The 15,046-nt window shown below is 34.1% G+C and overlaps 1 protein-coding gene across 2 annotated transcripts in view; it reads left to right on the top strand.

The window, feature by feature from the left end:
• The window catches only part of EPS15 (epidermal growth factor receptor pathway substrate 15), a 155,583-nt gene that overhangs the window by 44,065 nt on the left and 96,472 nt on the right, over window positions 1–15,046 (top strand). For both annotated transcript variants that reach the window (XM_042951217.1, XM_042951218.1), the window contains exons 3-8: window positions 35–124; window positions 1,014–1,061; window positions 4,056–4,151; window positions 6,636–6,701; window positions 7,837–7,962; window positions 10,397–10,456. In XM_042951217.1, the coding sequence (XP_042807151.1) occupies window positions 35–124; window positions 1,014–1,061; window positions 4,056–4,151; window positions 6,636–6,701; window positions 7,837–7,962; window positions 10,397–10,456 (486 nt within the window). The remainder of the gene's footprint in view (window positions 1–34; window positions 125–1,013; window positions 1,062–4,055; window positions 4,152–6,635; window positions 6,702–7,836; window positions 7,963–10,396; window positions 10,457–15,046) is intronic.

Genomic DNA, 15,046 nt, shown 5'->3' with positions numbered 1-15,046 from the left:
GGTTGTCATCAGCTTATGGTTTGTATCTTTTCAGGTTGATACAGGCAATACTGGAAGGGTATTGGCTTCTGATGCTGCTGTTTTCCTGAAAAGATCAGGGCTTCCAGATTTGATACTTGGAAAGGTAGTATTTGTTCATTTTAACTAAATTATAATGACTATTTAGTAGTATAAATAAATTGGATGCAAATTTAGATACCATTGAGAAGCTTAGAAGTTAGAATTGAATCATTGAAGCAGTTACAGTAATGCAACGCAGGGAATTTGTGGTGCAGTGATTTACCCTTTTGAAAAGTAAGGTGTTTTTCAGATATTTAGAAAACCAATTACTTTTTAGTAGGATGAAATGAGGAAGTAATAGTACATTTGGGTATTGTGGGGAGAAACAGTACAGACTGGGAACCTTGCCACCCACTCAGAGAGTTGGCTCTATCCCTACTTCCTCTATTATAACTGTTTCTAACTGTGTTTAATATGTAGTAAATAGAGTTGGTGATGAGAGGCTTAGAAAAGAGCACAAAGAGATGGAAAGTCCTCTCCTGGCTAGATCTCCTGGTGTATCCTTATACATGATATTGTTAAGTATTCAAAGCCCTAAAAAATAACTATTTTTAATAATTTAATTATTCACAAATAAACATGAACTATTTCAACTTGCCCATAAGGAAGAATATCATCTTAATATGGATCTAAAATAAAGGTAGTATGTTCTAGTAGAAGGAGCATCAGATTTGGAGTTAGAACCTGGGTTAATGAAAAAGTCATTGGATTTGGAGGTTAGAACCTGGATTTCAGTTCTTTCCCTGATCCCCTGAATGTTCTTCAGTAAGTATCTCACTGGGCCTTCCTATCTTTGTGTAGAGTTGAGCTAAATGACCTTTAAGGTTTCTTTCCACTTTTATTTCTGTTATTCTTAAATCTGATGACCAAACAGCATGAAGTTGTAAATTTATCTTTAAGATGATTTTTGTTTAAAATAGATTGATTTTTTTTTTTTTTTTTCTGAATTTCAGATTTGGGATTTAGCTGACACAAATGGCAAAGGAATTCTGAACAAACAAGTAAGATTCAGAAATTCATATGAAAAAATTTTTGAGTGCTTCAAAATAAAAACTAAACAGGATTTTTTTCTAATTTTCAACTAGGATTTTTTTTTTTAAACCAACATTAGGGTTTTACAAGGGCAAGTGTTATAACAATGAAAATATTTCCAATTCAGTAGACATTAAAGTAACTAATTCCCAAACGTTAGTGTTAATTTGGTGACATTCTTCTTCTGGAATGTCTTAGTCTGTTTGGACTTCTTTAACATGATACCACAGACTGGATGGCTTATAAACAGCAGAAATTTGCTGCTCAGAGTTCTGGAGGCTGGAAGTACAAGATCAGGCTGCCACCATGGTTGGGTAAGGTCTGTCTTCCTGGTTGCAGACTTCTTGTTGTATCCTTATGTGACAGAAGGGGCTAGGGATCTCTCTGGACCCTCTTATATATAGCACTAATCCCATTCATGAGGGCCCCACCCTGATGCCTTAAGCACTTCTCAAAGGCCCTACTTCCTAATACCATTATCTTTGGAGGTTAGGATTTCAACATATTTAATTTCTTACTTGTAAAGTGTATACTTACTTGTGACTATTCTGGTCTAGGTCTTACTTCTGGCATGTAACCCAAAAAGTGGTTTACAGGCCTTAAGTAAACCCTAGACAAGAAATACATGAAATTGATTAATGGGTATTGGACACCATCAGTGTATTTTGAAATTTAGCTTGTTGTGAATGGATTTCAGAGTTCTACAGGATTGAATACAAAGTTTGCTGCATGCTGAAACATTGGCTGAGCACTGTTACTCAAAGTTAATTACCTCTATGGGATAGTTGAAGCAGCATCAAACTCAGAAAAGAGATGAGGAATTTAGATGAGAGGGTCAGAATATCCAGTCTCTTCATTAAGATTCCAGAACTAGATTGTAGTCTCCAATGGAGCCCCTGGGCAGAAGGGCCAGTTGGTACATTGGAGACATAGGAAAACTAACTTCATATAGGGGCACCTAGGGTGATGTATACTCAGTAGGCAAATATTTGCTGAGTACCTGTTTTGAGCCAGGCTTTGGAAATACAGAGGTGAACATGACATATCTGGTCCCTGTCTTCATGAGTTTACAGTATAATAAATTCTTCACTGATATTCCTGGACTTTGGAATTTGAGTATGAGTTGAATTTGTTATATCTAGTTGGCTGGATTTGTGGGTCTTCAGTTAAACTTTGATATTTGCATTGGAGATTTATTGATTTAAAAAATTGATTTAAAATTGATTTAAAAAAAATTTCTTTTTTTTAACATTTAGTTTTTGAAAGACAGAGACAGAGTGTGAGTGGGGAGGGGCAGAGAGAGAGGGAGACAGAATCCATAGGAGGCTCCAGGCTGTCAGCCCAGAGCCTGATACAGGGCTGGAACTCACAAACCCTGAGATCACGACCTGAGCTGAAGTTGGTTGCGTAACCGAGCCACCCAGGCACCCCAAAATAGATTTTCGAATTAACATGAAAAAAAGGAAAGAAACCAATATTTATTGAGTTTCTGTGTGCTCAAAATGACAGTAGGTGCTTTCTTCCTATAGTATGGCTTTTATTTTGTTCCTTATAAGACATTGCAAGATAGGTATTAGTCCTTCCTTTTACAGAAAAATTTTATTTAACTTGCCCATGACCTCACAACTTGAAGTATCAGAACTAGAATTTAATGCAGGACTAGTTCACTTTAGAGCCCATCCATACTATGGGATGGACCTGATTACCTAAGAGTAATTGAATCTCTCATAGAATGAGAAGGAGAGAGAATTGATACTAGAATACTTAGAATACCAGCATTTAAAAGTTGGAGGAGGCATTGACTCTAAGAGAAGAGGCTTGAAAGGTCAGGGGAAAACTAGGAGAGCTTTATGAAGCTGTGTTGATGGAGGGAAATTTCTGGGAGTTATTCTTACTGTCCAGACTGCCAAAAGGACAAGCAGGATGAGGTGGGGGGTTTTGTGTTTTGTTTTGTTTTGTTTTGTTTTGAGGCTATTGTATTTGGTACCTAGGTTATTTGTGACATAGGCAGTAGTTTCTCTAGCTAATGGTGGGAGTTGAAGTCAGATTGCATAAAAGCTTATGGAGTGAATGCAAAAGGAAGGGGAGATCTTTTCAAGAAATTTGTGAGTAAAGGCAAGGTATTATATAAAGCAGACAACCTGCAAGTTTCTAAGAATAAGTTAGGAATTGGGTAAGAAATGTATAGGTGAGAATAGGAGGTTTGAGAGAAGAGGTGAAGGGTTGATTGTATCAGCATCTGTACAAAGTTGCAAGTAATTATAACTGGAGTAAAGGCTTTTGTTATGTCTAGTCCCAGACCTGACTTTAACTCAGAACAGCTGAAAACCAGTTGCTTCAGCATCTCTGCATTTACTTATTAAATTTTGGACTGAGGCTTCAAATGCCAAAAATCCAAGGACTGTTGGGAGATATTTATAAATATTTTGAAGTCAAGCAGTTAATATAATTGTCTTAGTTGCTGCATGGTAGTGCTTTATTCTCTGTAGCTTTCCTGGAATAGCAGTGGTTGAGTTACTTGAACAATTGGTCTAGTTTCACAATTTATCATCTTAAATCCAGAGGTGACTTTTGATAACATACAATTGTTATTTTCTTCTAGGCTTTTTTTCAGACTGGTTTTTTTTTCTGACTTAAATGATAAAAATCGTTTTTAACATCATTAAATATTCTTTGAAGCATGTTTATTAATTTTGTATAATTTCAGCTCTGTATATCACGGTTTACTTAAGTATTTTCCCATTTATATGAACACTTTTTGCTATTTATTGTGTCAGGAACATCTTTGTACAAAGATCTCTTCTTAATTTTAAAGCAAGTGTTTTCAGGCAAACGTGCTATTATATTTGTCATTACATAACACTCTTGGAGTAATTGTGAATTGTTTTATATTTTCAGATTGTAAGTGTGTAGATAGATGGATGGGTAAATAATGCATTTAACTTCATACTTTTCTTTCTCAGGAATTCTTTGTTGCTTTGCGTCTTGTGGCATGTGCCCAGAATGGATTGGAGGTTTCACTGAGTAGCTTGAACCTGGCTGTTCCTCCACCAAGATTTGTAAGAAATGATTTTAAATCTAAATTGTATTTAATTAAAAAAATGATGTCACATGACTTAAAAATTAAAATTGCTATATCAAAAAAAATTCCCCCAGCCCTTCCCTATCACTCAGCTACTTGATTTTCTTTCTTAATGGCTTCGGCTGTTATTAGATTCTTGTATTTCCTTCCAGAGTTATTATATGTATATATAAGAAAATATAAATACTCACTTCCTCATTTTACATTGATTGTAGCTCACAATTAATAAACATGATTCTATACCTTTTTAAATAATGTATTTTAGGGATCTTTACATAAAAGCATCTTCATTGTTTTTTAGAGCTGTATAGTATTTCCTTGCTTCTATTTACCATAATTAACATGCAGTGTAACATTAGTTTCAGGTGTACAATATAGTGATTCAACACTTCTATACAACACCTGGTGCTCATCACAGCTCATTATTAGTCCCCATCACCTATTTAACCCATTCCCCACACACTTCCCCTCTACCATAATTTAACTTCCTATTGATAGGCTTTTAGCTTGTTTCTAATCTTTTATTATAAAAAAAATGCTGCAATGAATAGTAACCTTGGATATATGTAATTTTACATGTGCAGAAATATATATATGCATATTCTTGGAAGTGTTTCAGAAGTTCTTGCGTTTGTGCAATTTTCACATATAATATAAACTTGTCTTCCATAGTGGTTGTACTTGTTCACACTCATACCATCAATTGGTTGAAAGGTGACAAATGGAATGTTAAGTGTTGTTTTATGGAGTGAGTTTGAGTAGTTTTCCTCATGCTTCTGAGCCATTTACATTACTATTATGTGAAATATCTGTTTAAATCTTTTGCCCATTTTTCTTGGGTTCTTGGTCTTTTTTATTAATTGAATTCTGTAGGATGTGTGTGTGTGTGTATACACACATATATGTTATTTATATATAAATATATGAAATACATGTATATTTTTTTCTTTTCCAGTTTGTCATTTGTCTTTTGACATTGTGCTTATCTTTTTCCATAAAGAAGCCATTGTTTTTTATGTAAATGAGTTATTAGGCTTTGATTTTTTTTATGGTTTCTTTTTCACATTTATGTTAGTGTTGATATAAAGTATGAATATGGATTCAAATTTATGTTTTTTTACGATAGCTTATAGACCTAATACAGTTTATTGAATAACCAATCTTTTCCTTACTGATTTGAAATGCCACCTCATGGGGCGCTTGGGTGGCTTAGTTGGTTAAGTGTCCGGCTCTTGATTTTAGCTCAGGTCATGATCTCACGGTTCAAGGGTTTGAGCCCCACATTGGGTTCTGCGCTGGTAGAGTGTGGAGCTTCCTTGGGATTCTTTCTCTCTCCCTCTCTCTCTGCCCCTCCCCCTGCTCATGCTTTCTCTCTCTCAAAATAAAAAAACTTAAAAAAAGGAAATGCAACCTCAGTCATGTGCTAAATTCTCATATGTAGTTTGGTTTCTTTCTGGATTTTTTTGCTCTTACCCATTTATCTATTTATCCATGTACTTATCTCACATTTTAATTCTCATATTTTGTGATTTGTTTTACATCTGATAGGGCTAGTTCTCCCCACCCTACCCCCTTTTTCAGAAGTTTCATGGCTCTTACTTGTTTTTAAATTTAATATTTTAAAAAGTATTTGGTCTGAGTATTATGAATCTAACTTCAGTTTTGAGAATTTCTGCACTTACAAGTTTAGGCATGGACTCAGGGGGTTAATTTAAGGATTTGTTGTCTGTTATAAAAATGTTTCAAATATATCCATCTGTCTCTACAAGCAGATAAATATAACAACTTGGGTGTGCTGTTCATAGGTTCATGTACTTGTAACTTAAGAAATCTTAAGTTGGGTTCTTGTCCCGGTCTGCTTTCCTTAAATAGTGTTGGGAAAAAGTCATCAGTTAACAGGGCCACAAATAGTTTTGTTACATTCAGATATCGGTATCTTGATTTCAGTTGTAATAGGATTTTTTCTAGAACACTTAAATGTTTTAGTTAATATTCTAACATTTATGTAGCTAATTCAGATAACTCAGTTTTTGTTTCATTTGTGCTTAGAAAAAGGTCTAATAGAGTCAATGTAAAATAGTGAAAATAGTGTTCTGTGTGCATTGAGTTCCAAATTTTGTATGAATGTCTTTAAATCCAAAGACCACTTTTTCTTCATTGTTTTTTTTTTAATAGTTTTTTTAAAAAAATTCTTTAAAATGTTTATTTATTTTTGAGAAAGAGAGAGACACAGAGCATGAGTGGGGAAGGGGCAGAGAGAGAGGGAGACACAGAATCTGAAGCAGGCTCCAGGCTCTGAGTTGTCAGCACAGAGCCTGATGTGGGGCTCGAACCCATGAACTGTGAGATTGTGACCTGAGCCGAAGTTGGGAGCTCAATTGACTGAGCCATCCAGGCACCCCTCTTTGTTGTGTATTGATGTGAGGTTTTCAATCCTTCGTGTGCTGTATTTTCTTTTTAGCATGATACCAGTAGTCCTTTGCTAGTCAGTGGAACCTCTGTAGCTGAGCTCCCATGGGCTGTAAAAGTAAGTAAACTTTGTAACTACCCTTTCCTTATCACTGCTTTGCTTCCTACCCACATAATCTTCTTCTACTTCCAAAATACAATGTAGTCTGCATTTGGCTTTCACTATTTACTGTAGGGGAAATACTAGTACTAGAAATCTTTTGAGGGACCTTACTGCTCTGTCAATCATTTTATGACAATTAATATGGCTTAATCTCATTTCTGTTATAATGTAAACTAAAAATGGTGATGTCATAATCCTGCATTAACTAAAACATTTTAGGAATAGATTGTTTACCCCACTGATATTATTTCCTGTTTGAAAATTCTGGTTAACTAGATGCTCTCTTTATGGCTCTAAAACAATTCTTTATGAAATTGTTTTCTGAAATGGGTATTTTTCATTATAGCTCTTTGGAGTCACCACACTAGTTATAGCTATCTTATCAGATTTTTTAAATTACAATTTTGAAATAATATTAGAATATAGCACATCACATGGCCCTTAATAAATATGTACAGTTTTGTCAGAAAGCCATTTGGTTTGTATGTCTATGTATGCTTGTGTGTTATTAACTAATTTTAAAAAGTATAGGGATCTGGCTTTGACAGGACAAATCACAAACAATAGTTTTTTTATGTATACAAATAACTTCCCTGGATTTTAGGGAATATCTTGTTAATTGATAAAAGGAAATAGCTTTGGGAAAAAAGGGGGAAACTTGATGTTTATTCCTGTGCCGGTTTATTTTGTTTTTAAAATCTGAGTTTGAAATGTGACTAATGCCATTTTGAGAAAGTCATAGAATGTCACTAACTACCTTTTGTGTTCTCATAAAAGTTACTTCTTTGTTATGGGTTTAAATGAGAGGACTAGATGCTCTTCTCAAAGCTCTTCCTGTCACTAAAATCTTTTGATTAAGCCAACAGTAGAAAAGCAAATAGTGTTTCAGCTGCAAAAGGAATGGAAGGGATACTGGACTCTTGAGTAACTTTTAAATTGTTATTTATAATAATATATTTTGATGAAAGTAAAAAGTGTTTTTAAAACAATTTTTAGGAATATGTTGTGTATTCTTTGAGGATTTGATTTTTTTAACTGCACTTAAATCCTTTTCACCAGTATTTAACTTGTGATCTTTTTTATATTATAGTCTGAAGATAAGGCCAAATATGATGCAATTTTTGATAGTTTAAGCCCAGTGAATGGATTTCTTTCTGGTGATAAGGTGAAGCCAGTGTTGCTCAACTCTAAGTTACCTGTGGATATCCTTGGAAGAGTAAGATATTATTAAATTCTAAATGTATTTTTATGTATCTACCAAGAGCTCATTGTTAAAAATATATAGATCTTATTTTGAAGTTATGTTACTACAGAATTTTTTTGTATTCTGAAGTCATATATAAAATTATTGCCAGTTAATTTTGTATAATAATTTGGTTATTCTCTCTAAACTATGAGTGCTTGAAATCAGTTATATATGTAAGCCCTTTGAATAGGTCCTTTTTCCTTTGTACTATATGCACTGACTTCCCAGTTCCTTGATTTAATTTCTGGAGACCATCAGTATTTTATATCTGTCACCTACTTCATGGCTGTATCATGGGACTTTGTCATAAGGAATAGTTTCATCTCTGATGATTAATTCTTCTGTCTCAATAGAACTTTGCATCTTTCTAGATATTTTTCATAAATACTTGCAAGACTAATTCTTTGATTTCACAAGACCTTTAAATCTCAGAGTCCTTTACTGTCTTCATTTTTCGAATTTACTTTTTTCCTCATCCAACTTGATCCATAGTGTCATGTTGGTATCTTAAGCTCCCTTTGCCATGTTTTCTAACCTTTCTCCTGACCTGGTAAAAATCCAGCTTTGTGTTAAGCTCTCTGTGGTTGCAAATGGACTACTGAAAATCTAATAAGGTTGGTGTCATCATAATTTCATGATCACCAACTTCATCTGGGCCTTCCCTACTCTTGTACTGTTTCCATGGTGATTTCTGTCTATGCCTCTTTGTATTTCAGACCTCATCTATTCTCATTAAACCTCTAGCCATTTCTTTAGTCCCTTGCTCAGTCAGGATACATAGGGTCAGATCCTGGGTACACCATTTATTAGGTGTGTGACCTTGGGCAAATCATAAGAAAACTGTGTACCAGTTTTTTAATCTTTAAAATGAGCATGATTCCCAGTTTATAGGGTTGTAAGGATTAAATGTGAGAATGTATCTATTAAGCCCAGTGCTTGGTACATATTCTGTGATGCTGATGGTGATAATGACTTACCACCACACCACCAGTAGGAGTATTAGTGGATCACTGTTGTGTATTGTATAGGTTAGGTGCTCAATAAATATTAGTTTAAAAGCCATTTATTACTATTGTTTCTCACTAATCATTTCTCCACTGTGTGGTTGGTGTGAGATTTCTAAACTATAAATATAATCCTGTTATTTTTTGACTTAAAACTAACCCTCTCAGTAGCTTCCCATTGCATTTAGAATAAAGTCCAGATTCCTTTTAAGGCACTTAATGACCAGACACTTGCTCATCTCCACTCCTGTCTCTTACCAGTATACTCTCTCTTCTTGCCCTGAGTACAATTTTGTTGAATGACAACATCTTCTTTTCAAGGATTTAACATAGTTTTACACCTGGTCTAAAGGTATGGAACCTACTCTAGATTTAAACCAAATGTACTAGGGCCTTTTAGATTTTATTTTTCTTTTGTAAGCCCTGGACATTAGCTGGTTAATAATTAATAATATTCACTGGGTGTTTATTTTAGTTGATCAGAGGTTCTGTAGTGTATGGAAAACAATAATGGTCTTAGTTGGGAATCTTTATGTTGAAAATTGATTCTGTAACTTAATAATAGTTGTGTGATCCTAGCTAAGTCATATCACTTCATGTCTAAAAAAGGGTTGATAGAGTTGAAAGAGTAGTTGCATGAATTAACTGAGATGATGTTTGTGAAAAAGCACTGTAGCTGTTTAAAGTGCTTTTGTCCATAATTGTTTTCTTGAGAAGAACAAACTATTTTCTTTCTTTTTTTTTTGTTTATTTATTTATTTTGAGAGAGACACAGTGTGAGTGGGGGAGGTGCAGAGAGAGGGAGAGAGAAGATCCCAAGCAGCCTCTGCACTACCAGCGTAGAGCCCAACGCAGGGCTTAAACTCACGAAACTGTGAGATCATGACCTGAACCGAAACCAAGAGTCGGACACTTAACCAACTGAGCCATCCAGGCACCCCCAAAATATTTTCTTTAAAGTTTTTTAAGGAATTTTTATTTAAAAAATACTTGTATTAAGAATTATTACTTTGGGCACTTGGGTGGCTCAGTCAGTTAAACATCTGACTCTTGATGTTGGCTCAGGTCATGTCCTCATGGTTCCTGGCAGGGAGCCCTGCATTGGGTTCTGCACTGACAGTGTGGAGCCTGCTTGGGATTCTGTCTCTCCTGCTCTCTCTGCCCCTTCCCCGTGCACATGTGCTCTCTCTCTCTCAAAATAAATGAACATTAAAAAAATTATTCTTGTTACAATCAATTTGTTAATATAGCATACAATAGTGATATAATAAAATGATCGACATAATATCTCCAAAATATAGATATTTTAATGTTTAGATAAAACTTTTCCCTGTAATTATGTGTTTGGTGTTTACAGGTAGCACATGAAAGAGCATTAATCTTTGTCAATTCTTTTTAAGGTTTGGGAGTTGAGTGACATTGACCATGATGGAATGCTTGACAGAGATGAGTTTGCAGTTGTAAGTAACCTAATGTTCTTAAAATCTTAATGGTTTTCTCAAGTGAAAATTTCCCTGTTATTTCCCTAAAATTGTTAGTATGAGTATTTTTACTTACAGTTTATAGGTAGTTAATAAATATTTTGAAACAGATGGATAATAGAAAATGTATGTTCTTATCATCTTCATTTTATTTGACTTTAAGGTACATAGGATTATCTGCCTTGGATAATGTACTGTAAAGATGCTGAGTGGTATTAATCTTTTATATCCCATCTTAACCAGGTATCTTGGTACCTCTCTGCTATGGAATAATTTTACTTCAAATATACCCCCAGATTTTCACATTTATTTTATTAAAGGAAAACATGGATAACACTGTAGTTTCACTTCATTTATAAAGGCAGAGAAAGTTTTGACATCTTATCTGAAGACATGTTATCCCTGGAAATTGGAAGTTGAATTCAAATAAAGTTGTATTCACTTCTTCCTTAAAGGTTAGATCGAACTCTGCCGTGAGCTCATGAAGAGTAAATCTCTAACCCCCCCTTTAATCTATTATTTGGAAATTAGTCTGTTCAGATTTTCTCTCCTTATTTTACTAAGAAATTGTCTATTTCTTTGACTTTTCAAACTCATTGTGAAGTTATTCTTTTAATCTCTTCCGGGGTTTGTGCTACTTTGTCATTCCAAATCTTACATATTTTTGCTCCCTCCATCTTTTGTTTAATTGAATTTTATTTAGTTTATCAATCTTTTAAACAGAACCATCTTTTAGATTTATCATTTCTATTATGTTTTGACTTTGCCATTCTTTTTTGCTTTTATCTTAATTCCTTCTTCCTAGTAGTTTCTTTTATCATCTTTACTATTAAAAATTTTAAATCATGTATTTTCTCTTGAGTACAGGTTTAACTGGCTTCCATAGATACTGATACAAAGTATTCTCCTTTTTACTACTTTTTAGATAACTTTTAGGGGTTTTTTTTTTATTATGTTTAGGAAAATGTTTCCTAATTTCAAAGTAGTTAATTTTTTTTGGTTTTTAGTTCCCTTTGTATATTAGCTTGATTTGATTATGCCTAGAGAATGTGCTCTTTAAAATCTCTACTTAAAAAAAATTCTTAAGGTTTTCTTTGTTGCCAAGTTCATGACCCATTTTTACATATGTTCCCTGGATATGTCAACATTTCTGCTCAGAAGATGTTAGATCTCCATAAATTCATTATATCAATTTTATTGATTATGTTTCACTTTCTCTTCAGCATTACTTTTTTTTGCACTTTAATAAATTTTATTCTATCTCAAGAACCTATTAAAATAGGCAGAATAATTATTTTTACATTTGAAAAAATATACAGAAATGGAAACTTAAAGTGACTTGAATTGATGGTAATAGGTTCCTAGTCCTTTTTATTTTAATTTGGGTGATAATTGGGAAGTGGCAGGGAATCTCCCTTGCAATGATGACAGAAGTTATCCCAGCTATATGTTAAGGGTTGAATCAGTGTTTGTGTTATATTTTGGGGAAACAAGGTGGTATATTGAAGAGATTTGGCTGATGATGTATTTTGAAAGACTGTTACACTATATATTAACTTTTCATAGTTTTTGTGTTAAGAATGTTGACACAAAATCTTTGCATTAGTAAGATGTGTAGAGGGATTTTTTTTCTTATAAAGACAAATATTAAAAATTTTAAAGAAGCATTTGTATAAGCATAGTTAAGATAGATGGAGAATAGTATTATTCTCATTTGATTAAATGGTAGTATGTGCTAAGGTAAGTGATTAAACACAGTTTATCTTAAATTCCTTGAAGGCTTTTACTAGACAACCTACTCTTTTCTTAAAGTAAACTTTTATTGAAAGAATAATTTAAGGGACACCTGGGTAGCTCAGTCATTTAATCATCTGACTTTGGCTCAGGGTATGATCTCATGGTTTGTGAGTTTGACCGCATTGGGCTCTGCACTGACAGTGCAGAGCCTGCTTGGGATTCTCTCTCTCTCTCCCTCTCTCTGCCCCTCCCCTACTCATGCACGCGCTCGCAAAATGAATAAACTTAAAAAAACAAAAAGACTAATTTAAGAATGAATGATGCATTTATAGGAAGTTACTACTTAAAAAAAATAATAAATACCTATCTGCCTTCTCCTAGATTCACTAATTTTAACCATTTTGCACCTTTGATTTCTTTCTATGTGCATTCCTGAGAAATTCTTTCCAACTTTATCATGCTTAAGCAGTGCCTTTAACTTTGAATTCCAGCTCATGTGATATTTATACAGCCTCTGTTCTCTTTTTGTCTGGATTACCTGATATTTCTTATATTTAAAATGTATCTCTTGAAAACAGCACGGTGCTTTGTTTCAATTTTTTACCTAATTTGACAGTTTTTGTCTTTTAAGATAATGATGCAGATACTGATTTTATTCCCCCATCTTATTTATTTTACATAATTATTTTCTCTTTTTTTTCTGTTCTTATTGTTGGTTATCAAGTAGTGATTCATTCAGTTTCCCTTCTTATTAAATTGGAAATTCTGTTATAATGTCTGTGGCATTAATGGTTAATAACACCTATTCCTGTACTTATAATACTTGTTTCTCTAGTTGTTGAAAATAAAGTAACCTTCACTCTAGTAAAACAAATTCTTTAGATTATATTTTCTCTTCTTTCTTCTTCACCTCATAACCCAAGAAGATTTTAGAACATTTTTAAAAATTCTAGATTTTACTCAGTTATTTAGGTCTTTTGGTTCTAAGATTTTCCTTGTAATTTTGTCAATGTTAATAGTCTCACTGCATTCTTTTGGTAGACTTTGCCTGATAAATCTTTTTCCACCTTTTTACTTTATGAGTGGGGCAACATAGTCCATACATTTTTTATTTTTTTTTTACTTCTCAGAATCTGTAACTTTTTAAAAAAAAAATTGAAATAATATGAGTACCATACAGGGTTGTATTAGTTTCAGGTGTACAATAATGATTCAACAATTCTGTACATTACTCACTGCTCACCACAATGAGTATAGTTACCATCTGTTACCAAACAACATTATTACAATCTTATTGACTATATTCCCTATGCTATGCTTTTCATCTTCATGACTTAATTTATTTTACAACTGGAAGTTTGTACTTCTTAATCTCCTTTATCTATTTATAATGGGATTCTATCTCATTCTCCACCCCCACCACCCTTCTGGCAACCACCAGTTTTCTGTATTTAAGAATCTGTTTTCTTGTTTGTTTGTCTTTGTTTGTTTGTTCATTTGTTTCTTAGATTCCGGAAATGAGTGAGATCATATGGTATTTGTCTTTCTCTGTCTGACTTATTTCACTTAGCATTATATTCGCTAGGTCCATTCATATTGTTGCAGATGGCAATATCTCACTGTTTTTTATGGCTGAGTAATCAATATTCCAGTGTGTGTGTGTGTGTGTACACCACATCTCTTTATTCATCTATCGATGGACACTTGAGTTCCTTTCATATCTTTGCCATTGTAGATAATACTGCAATAAACTTGGGGGGTGCATACATCTTTTTGAATTAGAGATTTTGTTTTCTCTGAGTAAATACCCAGTAGTGAAATTACTGGATCAAATGGTATTTCTATTTTTAATTTTTTGACGAACCTCCATACTGTTTTCCACAGTGGTTGTACTAATTTATATTCCCACCAGTAGTGAAAAGGATTCCTTTTTCTCCACATCCTCACCAACACTTGTTATTTCTTGTCTTCCTGGTTTTGACTGGTTTGACAGGTGTAAGGTGATAGGTCATTGTGGTTTTGATGTGCATTTCCCTGATGTCTCCTTTAGTATATGATAGTTTCTCTTTCTTGCCTTGTTTTTCTATGACTTTGGCTATAGGGGCGTCTGGGTGGCTCACTTGGTTAAGTGTCCTTCTCTTGATTTCAGCTCAGGTCATGATCTCATGGTTCATGGGATCCAGCCCCACACTGGGCTCTGTGCTGGCAGTGTGGAGCCTGCTTGGGATTTTCCTCCCCGCCCCCAACTCTATTTACCCCTGCTCTGCCATGCTCTTTCTCAGTCTCTCTGAAAATAAGTAAGCATTAAAAAAAAAAAAAAAAAGAGCTCTAGCTAGATATCCTGTAGAATGTCTACCATTCTAGGCTATGGGTTTTTGGAAAGAATACCACAGATGTGAAATGCCTTTCTCATAACATTTATCAGGGGGTACTTGGTGTCCACATGCCATTACAGGTGATGTTAACCTTCATCACTTGGTAAAGTTGGTGTTTCCCAGGTTTCTTCACTATAAAGTTACTCTTTTCCCCTTTTCCTACTCTATTTTGGAGAGGCAGACTCATGCTTTTTATTTTGTATTCTGACTTGGTATCTTCATGTTGATTTTTAAAAATTATTGTTATTATTATTATTAATATGAAATTTATTGTTAAATTGGTTTCCATACAACACCCAGTGCTCATCCCAAAAGGTGCCCTCCTCAATACCCATCACCCACCCTCCCCCGCCTCCCACCCCCCATCACCCCTCAGTTTGTTCTCAGTTTTTAAGAGTCTCTTATGCTTTGGCTCTCTCCCTCTTCAACCTCTTTTTTTCCTTTCCTCTTCCCCTCC

The sequence above is a fragment of the Panthera leo genome, chromosome C1 (genome assembly GCF_018350215.1).
Source record: "Panthera leo isolate Ple1 chromosome C1, P.leo_Ple1_pat1.1, whole genome shotgun sequence".
Classification (NCBI taxonomy): Eukaryota; Metazoa; Chordata; class Mammalia; order Carnivora; family Felidae; genus Panthera; species Panthera leo.
This window is presented reverse-complemented; position numbering and strand designations above follow the sequence as displayed.